Source organism: Dermochelys coriacea, chromosome 2, assembly GCF_009764565.3.
Source record: "Dermochelys coriacea isolate rDerCor1 chromosome 2, rDerCor1.pri.v4, whole genome shotgun sequence".
In the NCBI taxonomy this organism is placed as follows: domain Eukaryota; kingdom Metazoa; phylum Chordata; order Testudines; family Dermochelyidae; genus Dermochelys; species Dermochelys coriacea.
In genome coordinates this window covers 204,631,366-204,650,743 of record NC_050069.1, presented here as the reverse complement: position 1 = coordinate 204,650,743, position 19,378 = coordinate 204,631,366, and the positions used below count along the sequence as shown (strand labels likewise).

Here is a 19,378-nt window from a genome sequence, read left to right as displayed (position 1 = left end):
TATGGAAGTAAAAAAAATCTCTAAGCTTACAGGATTGTATAAAATGCACAAAAATACTTGTACTCAAGGACAATATATGTGTGTGTATATGATGTTATTGCCACCACTATTTATTTTGTTATCATCTTGGCTTTTTATGTTTTGTAGTCTATGGCCAAAATTGTGAAACCTGGGTGCCTGAAATGAGGCAGCTAAATCAGTGGTTTGATTTTCGGAGGTGTTATGCAAAATACAGATCCCAGGGCTTGTTTTCACCAGTGCAGCTGTGCCTCTGTAGTCCTTAGTGAAAATACTACCTATGCCTATGGGGGAGCTTCTCCTGTGGGTGGAGATACGCCACTTCCCTCAGAGGTAGAAGCTGTGTTAGTGGGAGGGCTTCTCCTGTTGACTCAGTGCTTTCTGCACTGGGGGCTAGATCAGTATAACTATGTCGATTTTCCACCCACCTGAGTGATGTAATTATACCAACACAAGTTTGTAGTGTAGACCAAGCCTCAGACATCTGTTTTTCTAAGATTTGTACAGGTACTTGCAATCAACTTCTAACCAGTCTGATGGGTTATATAAATCACAAACATTAACCCCCTGACACCCCTGGGATGGTGTCACTTAAGTCAAACCTGAGACGTAAGGAAACAGCTGATAAGGCCAACAATAATCTTGGATACAACAGTTTCCATCTTAACACTTCTTTGTGGCCAAAAACCAAGCCCAATATCTCCTGCTAGAGACAGGTGTCAGACAACTCCAATGTTTGCCAAAACTAAGAGCTAGTCAGCCCTGCTATTTGCCAAGAACAGGAACTGATTGTTCTTAATGCTTGTAGTTGAAGGAAGGTGATCATAATGAGAAATGAAGGGCTGCAAATCTGTCCACTTTTCCTCCTCAGTCTGCTCATTGGGAGGGGGAGATAGGTTATGAGATGAAATGATCCCAGAGCTCTATTCCAGGGGTTCTCAAACTTCATTGCACCGTGACCTCCTTCTGACAACAAAAATTACTAAGGGCCCCAAGAAGGGGGACCCAAGCCTGAGTCTGCAAAGCCAAAGCCACACCTCCCCAGGCCGGGGGCCAAAGCTGAAGCCCAAGGGCTTCAGCCCCAGGCAGGGGCCTGTAACCTGAGCCCTGCTGCCCAGGGGTGAAGCCCTTGGGCTTGGACCCAGGGCCCCAGAAAGTCTAAGCCAGCCCTGGACACCCCTCTTCTGCTGCTAAGAGTTGTGGGAAGGCGGAGGGAGTCTCGGGGCATCCTGGGTCCTGTCCCAATGCCCTGTCATGCATTGCTTCACATCCCAGCAATCCCTGTGTTTCATCTGCATTTGGCACCATCTTTCAACCGTCTGTGTACTGAGCGCCCTTCCTTTTCATTCTGCGGGAATGGATCCTGCACTGTTGATCAATATGCTGCTCACTCTCACTAACATGTCACAAGTGGCAGTGGAGTTATTCCTTCAACTATTCCTTCAATGGAGTTCAACATTGATCTTGCCACACGTAGTGGCTATGACACGGGATTGCTTGTGGCATTCATGGAGGTGCTGACCACAGTGGAACGCCGCTTTTGGGCTCGGGGAACAAGCACAGAGTGGTGGGATCACATCGTCATGCACGTCTGGGATGACAAGCAGTGGCTACAGAACTTTTGGATGAGGAAAGCCACATTCATGGGACCGTATTACGAGCTCGCCCCAGCCCTGCGGCGCAAGGACACGAAAATGAGAGCTTCCCTGTTGTTGGAGAAGTGCATGGAGATTGCACTGTGGAAGCTGGCTAATCCAGACTGCTACCAATCGATCGCTAACCAGTTCGGAATGGGAAAGTCTATCGTTGGACTTGTGTTGACAGAATTGTGAAGGGCCATTAATCACATCCTGCTCCAAAAGACTGACTCTGGGCAACGTGCAGGACATTGTGGATGGCTTTGCACAAATGGGCTTCCCTAACTGTTAAGGGGCGATAGATGGAACACATATTCCAATTCTGGCACCAGACCATCTAGCCACCGAGTACATTAATCGGAAGGGATATTTCTCAATGGTTCTCCAGGCGCTTGTGGGTCACAGACATTAACGCAGGCTCATCCGGAAAGGTAGATGATGCACACATCTTTCAGAACACTGTCCTGTTCAGGAAGCTGCAAGCAGGGACTTTCTTCCCTGACCAGAAGATCACCCTAGGGGAAGTCGAAATGCCCACTGTGATCCTTGGAGACCCTGCCTCCCCCTTAATGCCGTGGCTTATGAAGCCATACACGGGGCACCTTGACAACAGCAAAGAGCAGTTCAACAGCAGACTGAGCAAGTGCAGAATGGCTGTTAAGTGTGTTTTTGGCCATTTAAAGGCCCGCAGGTGCTGCCTATATGGGAGGCTGGACCTGGCCCATGACAATATTCGTATGCTTATAGCCACGTGCTGTACGCTCCAGAATATTTTTGAAGGGAAGGGTGAAAGCTTCACTCAGGATTGGACTGCTGAGGCTCAGTGCCTGGAGGCTGAATTTGAACAGCCAGAGACCAAGGCCATTAGAGAGGCGCAGCGCGGGGCCATAAGGATCAGGGATGCCTTGAGGCAGCAATTTGAAGCTAAAAGACACTAATATTTGTTGCTATGCTTGGGAGTGCAATGCTTGTAATGCTAGGAGGTGATTGTGATTGGTGCAGATGATGCATATGAAGATGTAAGAAAACTGCCTGTTGCTTTGCAGGGCCCTTTCTGCTTTCAATTAATGGAATAAAGATTGCTTTCAAACCGAAACTATTATTTTATTAAAAAACCACCACCAGATGGGAGAGAGAAACAAAAAAACACATCAGCACTGCGGGAGATGGGGGGAAGGGAGGGTCCGAGGAGGAGGCAGGGTCCCGGGATGGTTAAATATTTGTGTATGTCCAGGTATCATATCCAACCTTCTCCTCTGGAGTACAGTGCAGCAGGTACTGTACTTGAGCAAGGCTAAACTGCAGAGGGATGGGTGTTGAGTGAAGTGGGTACGGGGAGTCCGCAGTGCTGGACTGTGACGGGACAGGAGTGGAATGCAGCAGGTACAGACTGGAGCCAGGAGGTTGATAAGAGTGTGTTGGTGGTGTCTGAGGAATCCATGGGAAAGAGTATTGTGACAGCAGCTGCAGGGGAGGGCAGGTGCGGAGCTGCTTGGTTTGCAGTGCTAGTAGTGCCTGGAGCGTGTCCACTTGGCGCTCCATAACGTTTAAGAGCCACTCAGTGGCTTCTTTCTGGTGTGCCACATTCTTCTTTTGGTCCCTCTTCTCACAGTCCCGCCACTCCTTCAATTTCTGCTTCTCAGCCACAGAGTGCATCATGACATCATGCAGAAAGTCCTCCTTAGCTCTTCATGGCTGCTTTCTAATTCTGTGCAGCCATTCAGCCAGCGATAAAGAGAGAGACTGGGTTCCCAAGGTCATACCTGTGAAGCCAAAATGCAACATTTGATAAAAGCAGTATTGTTTGCAACACACGGACCACTGATTCAGTGATTTAAAACACAGACACTATTCACATACGTATCACTAACTGGCTGATCCCAGGCAAGCACATGTGAGCCACAAGACCCCCAAAATGGCGAGTAACCACAGGGGCTGGGGAAATCAGTGTTCCAGGACCGTATTGTACACTGGGCACATGGCTCTTGGGGAATGCCAGCACTGTGCGGGGGGGTAGAGGGAAGAGGACTTATAATCATTACTGTACCCACATTTTCCACAGGCTCTGTTCATTATGGAAGATATCTCGCTGCTGAGGGTGAGCAGGGAATCAAGGGAGTGTCTTCTCCAAGACTGTGGCTTCTGCCCTGGCCCCTATGTGGTTCGCCTGTGTGCAGCGATGGTCCCCCCACCATCCCTGTGACAGCAGAATGACGCGGGAATGTTACCCTTAATGGGGCAAGAAACTAAGGAGCTCTGCCACGGAACCTGCAGCAACGGATTGCCCAGTATTTCTATGAGAGTTTTGTGGAGATCTCTGGGGCAGATTCCCGTGAAGTGAGGGAGTCAATCGACACCCTGTTCCAGTGCTCAGACTAGGCAGATGGTAGTACGTGCAGCATACAGACACAAGCCTGCTTTCTGCAACCCTCCTGCCCACAACAACTCGCTTCAGTGATTCCCAAAATCAAAGCCACTTACCAGGGGCCTCCTCTCCTGTTTGCGCTTTGCCAACCTCCGACAGTTGTGACTGGCCAGCCTCCTCTGGGATAGAGAAGAGCTCCTGACTGCATGCATCCCTGACCTCCGAGTCGTCCTCTGCTTCTGGGTCTCCCTCCCCCTTGGCATCCTTGTCCAAGATTTCCTCCTCTTGGCTTGGTCCACTCTCGACTGGCACGCGAGCCACCGAAGTATCCACAGTGGCTTTCGCAGTGGAGGTGAGGTCACCACCGAGTATCGCGTCCAGCTCTTTGTAGAACTGGCAGTTCGTGGGCGCAGCACTGGAGTGGTGGTTTGCCTCCAGCGCCTTGTAGTAGGCGTTCCGTAGTGCCTTCACTTTGACCCTGCACTGCAGTGTGTCCCAGTTATGGCCCCTTTCTGTCATGCATTGTGAAATCTGTCCATAGGTATCATAATTCTTATGGCTGGAGCGCTGCTGGGACTGGACAGGCTCCTCTCCCAAAATGCCGATGAGGTCCAGCAGCTTGGCATTGCTCCAGGCGGGGGATTGCTTGGTGCATGGAGTAGGGATGGCCATCTGGAAAGATGTGCTAAGACCACTGCACATGTCATCAAGCAAACAGGAAGGGGCCTTTCAAAATTCCCTAGGAATTTAAGGGGTGGGGCTCATGGTTGGTCACCTGTGAGCTTGTCAGTTGAGTTCAAACTGATGACCAAAGAGGCAAGATCAGGCATTGTGAGACACCTCCCGGAGGCCAATCACAGCACTGTAATCAACCAGGGTGTGTACACTGGCACTGCGGTGCTGTAGCCCTGGCACAGAAAGCTTTATATGCCTCTCGTCTCTTAGTTTTTGCGCACTAAGTGGATTGGCAGTGTGTACACCTCGGGAGTTACACCACAGAAAGCTGCTTTACTGCGCAGAAACTTGCCAGTGTAGATGAGGCCTTATATACTTGTGTCTTTAGGCACCCCAATAAAAGGAAAAAGCAAATAACCTGCACTCCAGTGTCTTCATTATTCCCAGTATATTGTTTGAACAGAGCTGAGTAAAAAGCTGAATGGATGTGATTTTTTTCATTTGAAAAACAAGTAGGTAAGGTCTTAAATTTAAAAATATAGTATTTTCTTAACAACTTTTCCAGCAAGGCAGCAAATTTTAAATACCAAACAGAAAAATATATATTATTTTTAATCTTAGGGTTAAAACTTCAAAGTTATGACAGTCACAGTTAACATTTCCATTCTGTCTTTAACTTACCATTGTGCATTTGTATTTCTGGGATCTCTGAATATTGAAAGTTTTGGTATAGTACAGACATTTTCCTATTATAGTTACTATTTGGTGAAATTAACAGGAAATTCTATCAATATAAATTTGTAAAAACACAGAAAATTTACATTTTGCCTCCATTTTTGAGCAAAAATACTCTACAGTTTTTCAATACATAAATATTGCTCTAACAATCAGAAAGACTACGTGAGGCCGATGGCTGAAGAAAATGTTTTTTAAAGTTTAAATTAATTAATTTTTATTTCAGTGAAGGAGCTTGGTCCCATAACATATAAGATTAATCAACCTAGATCTCTTCTCAGCTCTTTAGTAAGGTGGTAAGTTCTTACACAGCACCTACCACATCAGCGGATTTTTTTAGATGAAAGCAACAAGTTTTTTAAATAAGAATTTCTTGTGGCTTAAGAAAATGGCTGCCTGAAGATATAACTATCGTTGTAGGATACAGATGTGACAGACATTGTGGGAAACCTTGAACATATTAGGAAATTTGTGGGGCACCAGATGGATACATTTGGATCTGATGATTATAAAGTCCGTCTCTGAACTATTTATTAGTTTCGGGCCCACCTCTGAAGTCTAATGAAAGAAATGAACTTGTAGGAGTCTCTCCTCTCATCTGGCCCACAAGAGACTTTCAGGAGCTTCAGAAGATAAATTTTGGTTGTGGGATTGAGGGTAAAGAGCAGATGCTATTTAGCAAAAAATATATACAAATATCTTCAATGATTTCTGTTTTGTCATTAATTTCTGCTTGGGGAATATTTTCAAATGCAAACGCTTAATTAATAAGAAAAATAATCAATTCCAATAAGTGAAACAATGTGTCATGGAAAAAAACCCCAAAACACAAGCAGCTCACAATGTTCAGAAACTTACAGACTCTTTTCTGCCCATAGTTTTGCTGTGGGAACGAGAGCGGGAGATGGTGCTGAAAAAGAAATCTTTCTTGGATGCAGATAAAGGAGGCGATCCTGTGTATTCACGTCCTGCAGATAAGCTCTCTCTGCTTGGAGATGAACTGACATTTTTTGAACTTTGGCCTGTAAAACAAGCACAGAGCAACAAATCATTAAATCAGTGGAAAACTGCTCTCTCTATTAAGTATCTTTGTGTTTCAGGCTATGTATACACTACTGCGGTAAGTTGACCTATGCTATGCAACTCCAGCTTCGCGAATAATGTAGCTGGAGTCAATGTACCTTAGGTCGAGTTACCACGGGGGGTCGATGGGAGAAAATCTCCCGTCGACTTACCTTACTCTTCTCATCAGGTGTACAGTACAGGGATCGACTGGAGAGCGATCTGCAGTCGATTTGGCAGGTCTTTACAATTTAGAACTGCTAAATCGAACGCCGATGGATCGATCTCAGAGCATCGATCCCTGCCATCGAGACCTGCCCCCAGGGGTTGCTCACTGAGATTCATAAGCAGATCAACACAGAATGAGATTCTGCAAAATTAAAGTGCGTCTGTATGCATTGTGACAAATGGAGAACTACTCTGACATACAGGCCTCTGTATATTTCTAATGAGAGGGCACAGAAAAACAATACCCAATCTTAATAAGCATATTGATATCTAATGGTACCTTAGTAATTTGTATGACACACACAATTAATATGAGAAGACTGATGTGAAGCCTTCAGTCTTACACACAATAGTTGATTGGGGAAAAGGAATGGAAATGGAAAATGTTTAATGAATTCATATATAAGGTTGTGAAGAAAGACTTTTATGATGTTCTACTTTCTACTTTTCTTCCATCATTAGGAGTTGTTCTGCATAGCTATAGTTCAAGTACTAGGAATGAGAATTAAGAGCCCCTAAGAAAGGAACTAAGGTTTAAATATTTTAATAGATGCAATTCAGTTTAATCTTCTTGAACCAACGAGAAACAAAAACAAAGAATATGGCTGATTTCACTTTGAGAAGTTACACCAAATTCATAGGAATCAGCTCCAACTCTCAAAGACTTTCCTTTACAAATGTTACTATCAAACCATTTGTTTCAATATGTCCGAAGAAATCCATACTAACTTGCATTAATCTTATTAGGGTTGCTAAATAAGTACAAAAAGAAAGTCAATTCTCCCTTCTGATCCCCTAGCCCCAAAACTGTATTTTCTATCATAGGGATACAGAGCTAACATACAAATTTTTTTATATTCTGACTGTATATTCCTATATACCTGTGCAGCATCAAGCACACCAGGCAGTGCTATAATACATAATTAAAATAAAATAAAATAAATTGTATTCACAATTTTATTATGGAAAGGTTGAACATATAAGCTCCTGGCTCTTCAACTCATAATAAAATTTGAAATATAAATATAGGGCTTGTCACCTGTTACAAGCTATCATTCATTAGGCGCTTAAGGCCTATGGATATGTCTACACTGCAATTAGACACCGGCAGCTGGCCCATGCCAACTGATTTAGGCTCATGAGTTTTGGATTGCAGGGCTGTTTAATTGCAGTGTAGACTTTCAGGCTTGAGCTGGAGCCTGGGCTCTAGGACCCTGAGAGGTGGGAGGGTCCCAGAGCTTCCGCTGTAGCCTAAGCCGGAAATCTACACTGCAATTAAATAGCCTCACAGCCCAAGCCCCACACAACCCAATCAGCTGGTATGGGCCAGTACAGGTTTTTAATTACAGTGTAAACATACCCTATGTCTTACTCTACCCATTTTCTCTAAAGCACAGTTTAGAAATATGCACATCAGAATATTGAAAGAAAGTTCAGAGTACACGCAGAGTATACTCTGCCTCTTAACAGCTGATCCAATCAACGTTCTCAACAGCTGAGCTGAAGCATTATGAAGATAAGGAGATGAGAGTTCTAAAATGAAATATTTGTTTCCACTGAACTTTATGTAAAAAATAGTTTTTCACTTGCCTGATGTTTGCATGGCGCTATGGCACATGGAGCTACACTTCTCCAAGTCCTATGGATTTTTTGTTTAGTGCAGTGGGGAAAAAAATGTCAAGGTTCCTGAGTTCACAACAAGTAAGGTATTCAGAGAGCTAAGACAGCTTTCACCTCCACTGCTGTGGTTCATAAAGATGATATATGACAGTGGTTTTAACAGAACACCACCACCTACAAATAATAATATAGAGGATGTAGATCAAGAGCTTCTCTTCTCCTTGTCTCAGATCACTCAAGAACAAGGAGACATTCAATAAAATTGACAGGTAGCAAATTCAAAACTGAAAAGGAAAAACTATTCACACAATGTATAATTGTCACATGATGATGTTTAGGTCAAGAACTTACCCAGGAAGGAAATCTAGAGTTATTACAGTTAATGCTAAACACATTTTGGGAAAGAATATAAAAATCTCATGCTTCAGGGCTTAAGCCACTCTACATCTATCAGAGATTAGGATAAGGCCTTCATAGAGGGCAGTTTACTGAGAGGTTTCTTGCACCTTCCTCTGAAGCATCTGGTGCTGGCCACTAGCAGAGAGAAGATGCTGGATTAGATGGGCCCACTGATCTGATGCAAAATGATATTTCCTATATTAGCAACAGAGTTGCTTGAAGTTCCAGAGTTGTTCCTTGGCAAGAAACAAACTTTTATTTAGGTCAACAGGGTTGCTTTTAATATTGTTTATTTAAAATATTAATTTAATAGCCCCATAACCAAAACAACTAATATCCCAGTTTTCATTAAGTGACGTACTGTCATTAGGGCTGCAAAGATGAATTGGGATGGATGATAAAAGCGGAGCAAGGATTTTTAAAAAAGCTTTTTTAAAGTGTATATTGGAAAGCGGATCTAGTATGAGGGGCACAAAATCCTAATTTGAAAGGAAAGTTAAATACTATTGCAAAAGTTATAAAATGTCATGAGAAATTATGGACCAGGATTCTTTTTAGTCTTCTGTAATTATTTTCTCTCTCACTTCTCTTTTCTGATTTTGCTGCTTTTGTGAATTGATATATAATTAAGACCCTACTTGAATCACGGGATGATTGTCAAATAATTGTGGATGAGTTGTGGACAAGACATTGAAAATGGTGGAAAAGTAATAATAGACCTTTATTAATTGCAATAATTTAGAAAAGCCAGAGAAAACCTATTTAAGAAAAATTTACTGGAACAATATAAACATTCAAGTACGATGTTATGCCTGCTACTTTTTTTTTTTTTGATAACCAGTCATTTTGCTGCATCTATTTTACAGTCATTAATGTGCAGGGCTCCTTCTATCAGCCCCAGGTGGCTTGGCTTCTGCTGTTAGCCAATGGTGGCGGCAGCCGGTGTCCCGCTTTCAGTCCCGCGCATGGTGGGCTCCAGCTGTCAGGCACCTCGCTGACAAAATGGCGGTGGAATCCTAATATTGCGGGATCTGCAATTTCTGCAATATCGCAAATTAGGTAGGGCCTTATATATGATTTCATGCATGCTTTCGCCTGTGAATTCAGTATACACTTTACAGTCATCACATTGTATGGTCAGCTGTTTTGATTGATCCCTTTTGTTTTACTAACCTCTATGACACCAAAAATCATTCACACAAAGTAAGTGACCCGCATGCACAGATATAAAGTTACTCACTGGTTTTCTGATAAATCTCCTTACAATCTGCCCTTGGTTTTACAAAAAAGTATTGCTGCTTCAGCCTTTCATGCCAATTTCACTCTTACATATGCTATATATAATTGCATACAGCTGCTAGCATGGTCTGTATTTTGTAATGGTTGTTGCTTAAACTATTTTGAAAGTTTTACAACTCCCTTTCTGTGGTAAATCACATTCTCCCCTCCAATATGGACTGTAGTTTTACTTTTATGAAATGTGTTTCCATAATAAATCCACACAAGACAACAGAGATAAAACAATAGAAAACTACAATAAAAAACAAAGTTAGAAAAGGCTGTAGAAAGCAAGAGAGAGATTAAGACACGAGAAAGCCACAAGGAACATTAACACCACAGATTAAACAAAATTAAAGGCCTTGATCCTAAAATGAGGTCAACCCATGCAAAGTCTCTTAGACGTCCAAGAGACTCTGGTTGACTGGATCCCATTGTAGAGTTATCAGTAGCATTCTGATACTTGCAATATGTACTGCACATAATACTGATGGTTTAATTTTTTGATAAAAATTATAGTTTTTCTTAAAGGAAAAGTATAAACCCAAACAAACGTGATTTTAGGAAAACGACTTCAAATGAAAACACTATTTAAAAACAAACAACTAGATACATTGAAATCTTGTCTGAAGAATTGGCCAAGACACAACAGTTAACAAGACACCACATACTGCAGAATCAAATGATGGGTAATTGAGCAGATTGCAGGGAGGATTGATTTGAATGTTCAACAAGCTTCCTGGCGGGGTAGAAAAGGTGATGAATAAACCTTTTCTCACTTTTCCCCAAACTCCCTTTAATCTCCCTTTTGCCTTCCTCTCCCTCATTCCCCCTCAAGCCTGCCAATCTTCACATGGTCACTAAGCAGCCACCATCTTTCCTGAAGGCAGCCTGGCTTCAGCCCCGCTGGAAAGTGTGGGAGATGGTGGCCATCTTTGCTGCAGGCAGTCTCATTTCACCTGAAAAGGCTGTAAGGAACGGCAGACATCATTGGGAGGGAAACCCCAGGCTTCAGTCCCATAAATTGTAATTGGAGATGGTGGCCATTTCTGAAATTGGCAGAACTTCACCAGAGTGAAAGCAGAAATCATAAAATCACAAGAATCTTTAAAAAGGGTCAGATACCTCATGATAAAATTGAATGATTCAACAAAGCTGCTATTTTTCTAGTGGCTTTACTGAAACAAGAGAGGCTTCAGGTAGCAAGCTGAAAGTTGCACATTAAAATGTAACTGTCTAAATAAATGAATGAATATACTGAACACCTGATATTGATCTTCTACAGTAGAAAACAATGTTCAGTGTGGTTCTGAAATGGTGACAATGGTCTAAACTAAAGCAGCGCTAAAAGACAAGGTTCGGGATAAAACATGAAACCATCGCCATGGAAAACACTGCTAAGGCACAACACAATTGAAGATGACTCCTGCACTTTTCTATTCACTATCATCACTTTTGGCCTCATGCTCTGAAACATCATCTGAATTATTTTATAAATGATCCATTATGTACATTGTATTTTATGACTTAAATAACAAACAGAGATGAGCCTGACTCACTATGCTTGGATTTGAAATTTAGTTTGAATTCAAACTTCCTGAAATTTCAGTTATTTTTTTAATCCCATATTTGGTATTCTAGTTGGTATCATTATGAATGTAGGAGATGGTGGCTAAAGATCTTCTACAAAAATAATTAGTCTAATTTTCCTCAAGATTTTTTACTTTACGGATGTTCTCCCTAGCAATTTAGTTTATAAAGTGGGTATGCTCTCTTGGGTAATAAACAAATTAAAAAAATCACATTGATACAAAAAAATCGAATATAGTGACAACTAAAAGGAGTCAACAGCTTTCACTCAGAATAGTCTTCAAGCTCCTAAGCCAGGTCTCTCAGGAAAGAGCTGAAAAAAACAGATAGGCTTTGCAGTCAGTTAACTTTGGCTCTGTTGGGAAAAATAAATTCCTGAGACCAGGGCCGCACAGTGAAAGTGCTCTGACTCCATCTCTTAATGGTTTAAATCTTGAAGCTTTAGATAATAGCAGCAGCGACAATAATCAATCACCTCTGCTAATTTCAGCTCTAGGGAAAGGACATGAGGAAAGAGGCAATCTCCAAGGTAGCCAGGATTTATAGTAAATGACGTAGAGCAGTATAGATCCAATTAGCATCTAGAATTAGACTTGTAAATAGTCTGGATTCACTGCAGATGGAGCATAAACCTCCTTTAATAATGAAGATGAATAAAAACAATATCAGATCCAATGCTCTTTGAATTCCAAAGTTGCTAGGATCTAGTGGCCCCCAAGACTGAACTTGTTAACAAAAGGTAAATGCCCTCTCAACTGAGAAGGTAGGTATCTACCTACTGTATCTTCCTGGTATTTGCCCCAGACAACCAGCATAACCTCCCATGTTGTCAGAATTCAGTTTCAGCAGCTAGCCCTTATCTGAACAATTTTACCACAGCAGCATCATGTACACACTGAAAGGAAGATGGATAGTACAGGACCCCAGTGTATCTCATATGAGAAAGCCCTGAGGCAGAATTACCCCAAACAAGATTTGGACTCTCTCAGATAAAGAAAAAATGGAGCAACTTGCATTGTTCCATCCATACCTGTCAGGGTGCAGTGGTGGAAGCATAAGACACTTCAGGTCATTTCTGAATACAACCCAAGTTGTTGGTGTTGATTGAGAAAAAAAAATCGGAGAGAGTTTAGGTCCTACCTCCCTTATATACCACCTCTTTTTCTATCCCATCCCAATGGTTGACAGCAACTTTTCAGAATTTCTCACAAAAATTTTATAGTTATGATGTAATCTGAAGGGTATATTTCATAGATCTCAAGCCATGGCTGGGAAATACAAATGCTAAAAATAAGAATAACTTATTGGGTGTGGAGTGTGAAATCAAAGATAGAATAAGAAGAAAGAAATTTTAAAAATAGCTAACATATAAAGGGTAAGCTAAATAAGCTATTTTCCTCTGGAATAAGTGACGACTAGATAACTTCCATATTTGTTCAGGATAACTGAAACAAAGAACCATGTGAAAAAATGACAGACCTTATATTACATATGATGCCATTACATGCTTTTGTGCTCAACCTGTTTTAACTACATTAGTGAATACTGTGTGCCAGCAGATGACATAGCAATAGGTTCACAGATACCATCAATATTCGCAGAAATAGATACTCAGTACTTGGAACACATCACAGCATCATGCATGCAAATAACAATACCACAGTTTCAATCAAACCCACATAATGGAAAAGGTGAGTTGTAAAAGTGAAAGTATTTTTGCATGTTCCTACAGGACTAACCCCCCCCCCCCAAATATAAATCACACAGGAAATGGAAAAGGGCAGCAAACTGTCCTTTTGATAAATACCATGCCATCAAACAGACTGCAAAAAGAGGATCACCGTTTACAGAAAAGATTAAAATAAATCAATACTTATAAATGACCTGCAAACACTGGTAGTAGAAAAACTATCTATAACAAGGAGCTCAGTGGACTGCACAACAACACTGTTCTGCAGAGGAATTACTTAAATGAGATCAAGAGATTTGAACAATCGAACACTTCCTGAATACAAATGGATAACCAAATGACAACTAGAAAAAGTTACATGAAATGCTATGAAAGCTAAAATATAAAGCTCTAAACAGAAGAAATGAGCATAAATATATATCTATAGTTTTCAGACATAAGTGATAGCTAAAATGGACACTAGACTATAAAAAAAATTTACACATAAATTTGAGCAAACCTAAGGAAAATATCACCACTAAACTTTGTGTCTACTCCATTTCTGTGGGCACTACTGTGATACTGACAATTATTGGGAAGATCAAGAACTACATATCAAGAATCAAAAAGGAGTGGCAAATCACTATTAATTAAAACCAATGACCAGAAAGGCTGCCATATCTAAAATTAGAGAAAACAAATCAAATACAAATCAAACCAGCCCTATATGCTTTGATTAACAAAACTGGACCCATTTAAATAGCAAACTTCAATGCTGTAAGTCGAAAATTTGGCAGAGTTGCAGCTCCCTTGAGACCTTGCATTGTGGAAATCACAAAGTCTTACCATAATGCTTGTGTCAACTATTTCAGATTTACACACGTGTCCATTTTTGAAAACTTAAGAATCTTCATTTTATGTTGGAACACCACATTTGAGCATTGCCTGCGCTACACAGGTTTCAGGACCTCAGCAGAGTAAATACGAAATAGCAGCTAGGACTTTGTAGCGTGTCCCACTGATTCACCACACTCACTAACTAATGGCATAGTACAGTCACCCTACAGAATGGCTAACCACAATGAGGACATCTAAGGAAGCATATAATTTTGGAAAATCAAGTAGAATCAACTCAAATAAATAAGGAACAGAACCCCTACCTCGAATGTGCCGCCAAAATGTGTAAGAAGGCGACAAACAGAACTATATATAGTAATGAGACTACACCACTAGCTAAATACAGCCCATTCTTCTCTAGTACTTCAACCTTGGAACATCACTGATTCACAACAACCCTCTCCCCTCTGCTACTCAACCTAAGATCAATACACTCCATCCTCATTAAAAAGAGCTCAAAATAGCATATTAATAGCCCAACCTTCTAGAATGAGAACATGCACAGAGGGGCCCTTCAATTTAGACAGGAGACTTCAAAAAGCTCAAGGTAAAAACATCAGAGGAATGTACAGAAGAAAAAGTTGTGCAGTACTAAATGCAAGACTAGTCTGTGCACAATACCATACAGTATGTTTACTATGTGTACACGTGCATGGATGCAGAAATGGTCGCCTATTTGCTAACAGAGATTGAGGATGCCATGTCAAAATGCAGAGTACTCCAGCTGGTACACCTTTCGCATGCCAGAAGAAGCAGTGCTCCCACAACACTGACTATTTGCCTGCTGCTAAAGGAACCTGATGTTCTGCATGGTCCTGTGGTTACAAAGGCTCAGTTTCTGTACCCCTGGAAAAAGGCACAGATGCTGCGTCAGGAGAAGAAACTGAATTGTGTATCACGGTTGGCACTGTTGGCGAAAGGGCTGGGGTGGAGATGTGCAGCAGCTTACAGGCAAAAATGAGAGATTAAACTGAATGCGGTGTACAATGGGAAGCCAGGAGAAGGACTCAGAGACGGGATGATAAACTGGTGAGCAAGGGAAAGATTATTAGTGACTTCATTTTGAAGGTACTGGAGATGATGACTCAGGTATAAATCAGGCTAAAGAGAAGGAGGTTGCGATAATCAAAATTGGATAAGAAGGGTTATGAACATTTTAGTTTCAGGACTGAGAGGAAGTTTCTGATTTTCTATACATTCTGGAGGAAGTAGCAGCAAGATTTAGATACCGTCTGGATATGTGGGGAGAATAAGAGTAAGTGGCTAAAGTTACTTTCCAGGCTGCAAGCCTGGAGGATGGTGGCAGTAACTTCAGTGGACGAGGGGGAAAGTGGAGAGGATTTAGAAAGAAAGAAAGAAAGAAAGAAAGAAAGAAAGAAAGAAAGAAAAAGAAAAACAGTTTGGTTTTAGTTTTACTAAGAGTTGTAGATGAGCCATACAGAAACAAACACTGGAGATCCATGCTGAAATCAGGGACTGGGCAGGAGGAAAACAGATCAGCTGTAGAGAAGTTGATTTGTCAGTAGTCAGCATAAAGGTTATAGTTGAATCCATGTTGGTTGACAAGGCTGTCTAGGGATAAAGAATGGAGCAAGATAGGGATCAAGGAGAGAGGCCTCCGCAGTCCCATGAAAAGGGAAGAGGATGATAACCTAAGTGAGGACTATGCCAGGAAAGCCAAAGTAGGACAGGATCTCAAGGAGAAGTGAAGAGTACTCAGATCTGCTAATCTATAATACGGCAGTTCCAGTAACTAGGATGTACAGTACTGAAATTTGAAAAAGAATGATTTCTACAGTTGTTGTTTCTTATTAATTTGACTTTCTTTGCTAATTTATTTTGAAAATTCATGCAAACTACCGGACAATTCCCCTGTCTTTACCAATACTCTAACTGGTATAAAATTTTTCCATTCAGTTTTTCAATTTATTTAAAACAGTTCAACCTACAGATATCGATATCTTAATATTTCACATTCAGGCAGCTAAGCCTTCCTTTAAGTAAACTATAAAAATGCATCTCCTGTTAATTACAGCAGGCTTCCAGTCCAAAATGACTCAATCGAAGATTATCATAGTGAATATGTGCACCAAAAGAGAACCTGAATATTAAAGTAAAGTGTGAAATTAACTACAAAATACAAGATCAATCAAATTTTTAGCAAAGACAGAAGCTGGCACATAGGGAATGTAAATCAGAATCACAGCCACACTCAGCATCATCATGTTAATGAATTGAAGGGAAAACTTTTTTCTTCTGAACAACAGTGCCACTCAGTGGATGGATGAGGACAGTGAGTTAACAAGCACTGGAAATGGAAACATCACAGATGAAATCTGGCGGGAGGGTGGAGGGTGTTCCTTGACAGACCAATGATAATGCTGCAGGAAAGAGATACTATGAGTTGCCATAACAACCGTACCTTGGAGGGCTGTTAGATTCTGAGCAGGAACAGTCATCTGTGCTTCGCTGCCTGTAACTACATCTCCTAGTAAATAAATAAAAACATCTTAGGATTTTTACAAGAACAAATACAATTTATTGAAATAAAGTCTTTTAACTTGTGGTTCACTGAACGATGGTGACGCTAACTCCATACAAGAAACAACATGAACCAAGCAAAATAGTAGCTGAAAAATATGTAAGAGTTGGAAAAAATTAATGGGATGTTTGGCAAAGAAACGTGTGTTTTTTTTAAATAAAGCAGGTATGCAGAAAAAATTCCCCAATATGTAAAGAGATTTTTTTTTACATAAAGATGTGAACAAATTTGCACAACTAAACATAATTTGCTTCTGGCTCTTCACAATGGTAGTACAACTCTGATACTAATGCACAAAACAGTATCAGAGAATTGTGCTATTATTGTGAAGTGCTAGAAGCAAAATATGTTTAGTTGTGGCAATTTGTTTTAAGGTGCTGCAAAAATCACACCTTTATGTTGCTGTTGCTGATTTTAATAGGCATTTTCTTAATCACATATGAAATTGTGTTTTCAGTAATGCAGTACTAAAATCAACAAAAAAGTAACAGATTTGTTAATCTGCAGTTTATTCTATTCATTACTATGTGGCTCTACTTTGAGTAAGCACAGCTGCTCCCTTTTGCCCCAGAAACAACACACTTGTTTTCCAGACATCATCAGCAGGGAGTTAAAATATATAGTGAATTCAAATAGATTGTGTTGAGTGGCATGTCATAATGTTGTATTGATTATGAAGATCTTGTTTTACTACAACTACTTCAGAAATGCAAACATGAAAAATAAATAGTAGTCTGGACACTCCAATAGCTGAACATAATTTTGGTGGCATTTCATTTTCATATTGGTCATTTAATATGCGCTTGTGATAAAGTGGCATTCAAATCAAAAGCCTTTTTGAGTCAAGGACCGCAAAGGAAAACTATTCTTGTACTGTAATTTAAATGACACAAAAATTAGGCACAGTCAATATCACAAAGACAAACTGAAGGAGAAACTCTTTTCTTCTATGAACACATCACCAGTTGGTAATTAAAGAGTAAGTGGCTTCTGAAGAAACAAGAAATCCTGTGACACACAGAGGGCAACAATTTAGCCAGGTTTTTTCCAGAGACATTTTCATCTTCACATTTATTTTCCTTTTAGGATAACAAGCTCTACACACAGTACACTGAACTCAAGCTTTAAATTTAACCTCAGTATCAATGAAGTGCTCCTTCAGTAGGAATAGGACAATATTTTAATTCTTATGCTGTTAGCATGCTATCTTGCACAAAAAAGTAGTATTGGTGCCCAATCTTTTCCTATCCTATAGGGTAGACTGAGTATGGTTAATTTAATATTAGCAGAATTTGATTTTTCAATTAGGTGGCACCATCAGTGCTTGGGTACTTAGTTCAACTATTATTTCTAACATTACAGACGAATCTGGAATTTGCAGATTTATAATTGTATTCTTTTAGATCAGTCTACAGTTCTCCATTTACCTTATTTTAGGGCATAGACATTAACCTCACAAGAATTCAGCACATTACAAAAACTTTAAAATGAAGAAAGGACATAAATTATTGATCTTTAAAAAAATCAGCTCCTGATAAAAAATAAGCCCCCCTCATTATAAATGTAGTGTGAGTGACTTTGAAGGTGGAAGAAGTTACTCACCTTGTGCAATAACTATGTTTCTTTGAGTAGTGTCCCTATAAATGCTCTGCTGTAGGTGTGTCTGCATCCCTGTGCTGCTGATCAAAGAACTTCGGTAGCCATGTCCATTGGGCCCACACGTGTACTGTCTCTCCTTGTGCTGCGCCACAAGGCTACCCAACGCGTGTGGGCTAACCGTCCTCAGTTCCTTCTCTACCACAGAGTAATAGCGAGAACTCTGAAGTAGAGAGGAGGCGGTCAGGTTGTGGAACACCCATAGGGACACACATCTCAAAGCACAATCATTACTGCACAATGTGAATAACTGCTTCTTCTTCGAGTAGTGTCCCTAATGTGCTCCACTGTAGGTGACTCCTGAGCAGTATCCCCATGCAGGGCTGGGACTTTGAAACAGAGTTAGTCAGATGATAGTATTGTGGAGCCAAAGATGGCATCAGAGGCAAAGTCCCTGGTGATCGCATACTGTTCTGCGAAGGTGTGGAATGACACCCAGGTCGCCGCTCTGCAGATATCTGAAATGGGAACATCCTTGAGGAAGGTGACAGATGAGGAAATTGATCTCGTGGAATGTGTACGGATTGAATCTGGAGGGGCCATGTTATGAATTTGGTAGCACTGCTTGATGCAATTCGAGACCTACTTGGAGAGTCTTTGAGCTGATATCGCTGAGGCCTTAGATCTTTCAACCATAGAAAGAAATAGTCAAAGGGACATTCTGAAAGCCTTTCTCCTGTCAAGGTAGAATGCAAGGGCTCTCCTAACGTCTAGGGTATGCAATATGGCCTCCCTATCGTCTCGGTGAGACTTGGGGTAGAAGGCAGGAAGGTGAATAGACTGACTTATGTGAAACGAGGCGGTCACCTCAGGGATGAACCTTGGATGCAGCCTGTGTGTAACCTTGTCAGAGAAGAATATTGTGTGGGATGCACCATCAGAGCTGCTATTTTCCCTTGCTGAGATAACTGCAACTAGAAAGACTGTTTTCATTGATGGGTATGCTAGCGAAGGGAGGGCCTAGACAGCCCTTTCAAGACTAGGTTTAGGTCCCACAAGGGGTGGGA

At 41.1% G+C, this 19,378-nt stretch overlaps 1 protein-coding gene across 13 annotated transcripts in view; it reads right to left on the bottom strand.

The window, feature by feature from the left end:
• Positions 1-19,378, bottom strand: part of TBC1D5 (TBC1 domain family member 5) — a 488,374-nt gene that overhangs the window by 50,331 nt on the left and 418,665 nt on the right. For 12 of the 13 annotated variants that reach the window (XM_038389865.2, XM_043509088.1, XM_038389866.2 and 9 more), the window contains 2 exons: positions 16,596-16,661; positions 6,289-6,452 (listed from right to left, as the gene is read on the bottom strand). In XM_038389865.2, the coding sequence (XP_038245793.1) occupies positions 6,289-6,452; positions 16,596-16,661 (230 nt within the window). The remainder of the gene's footprint in view (positions 1-6,288; positions 6,453-16,595; positions 16,662-19,378) is intronic. The other variant, XM_038389868.2, reaches the window with a different exon arrangement.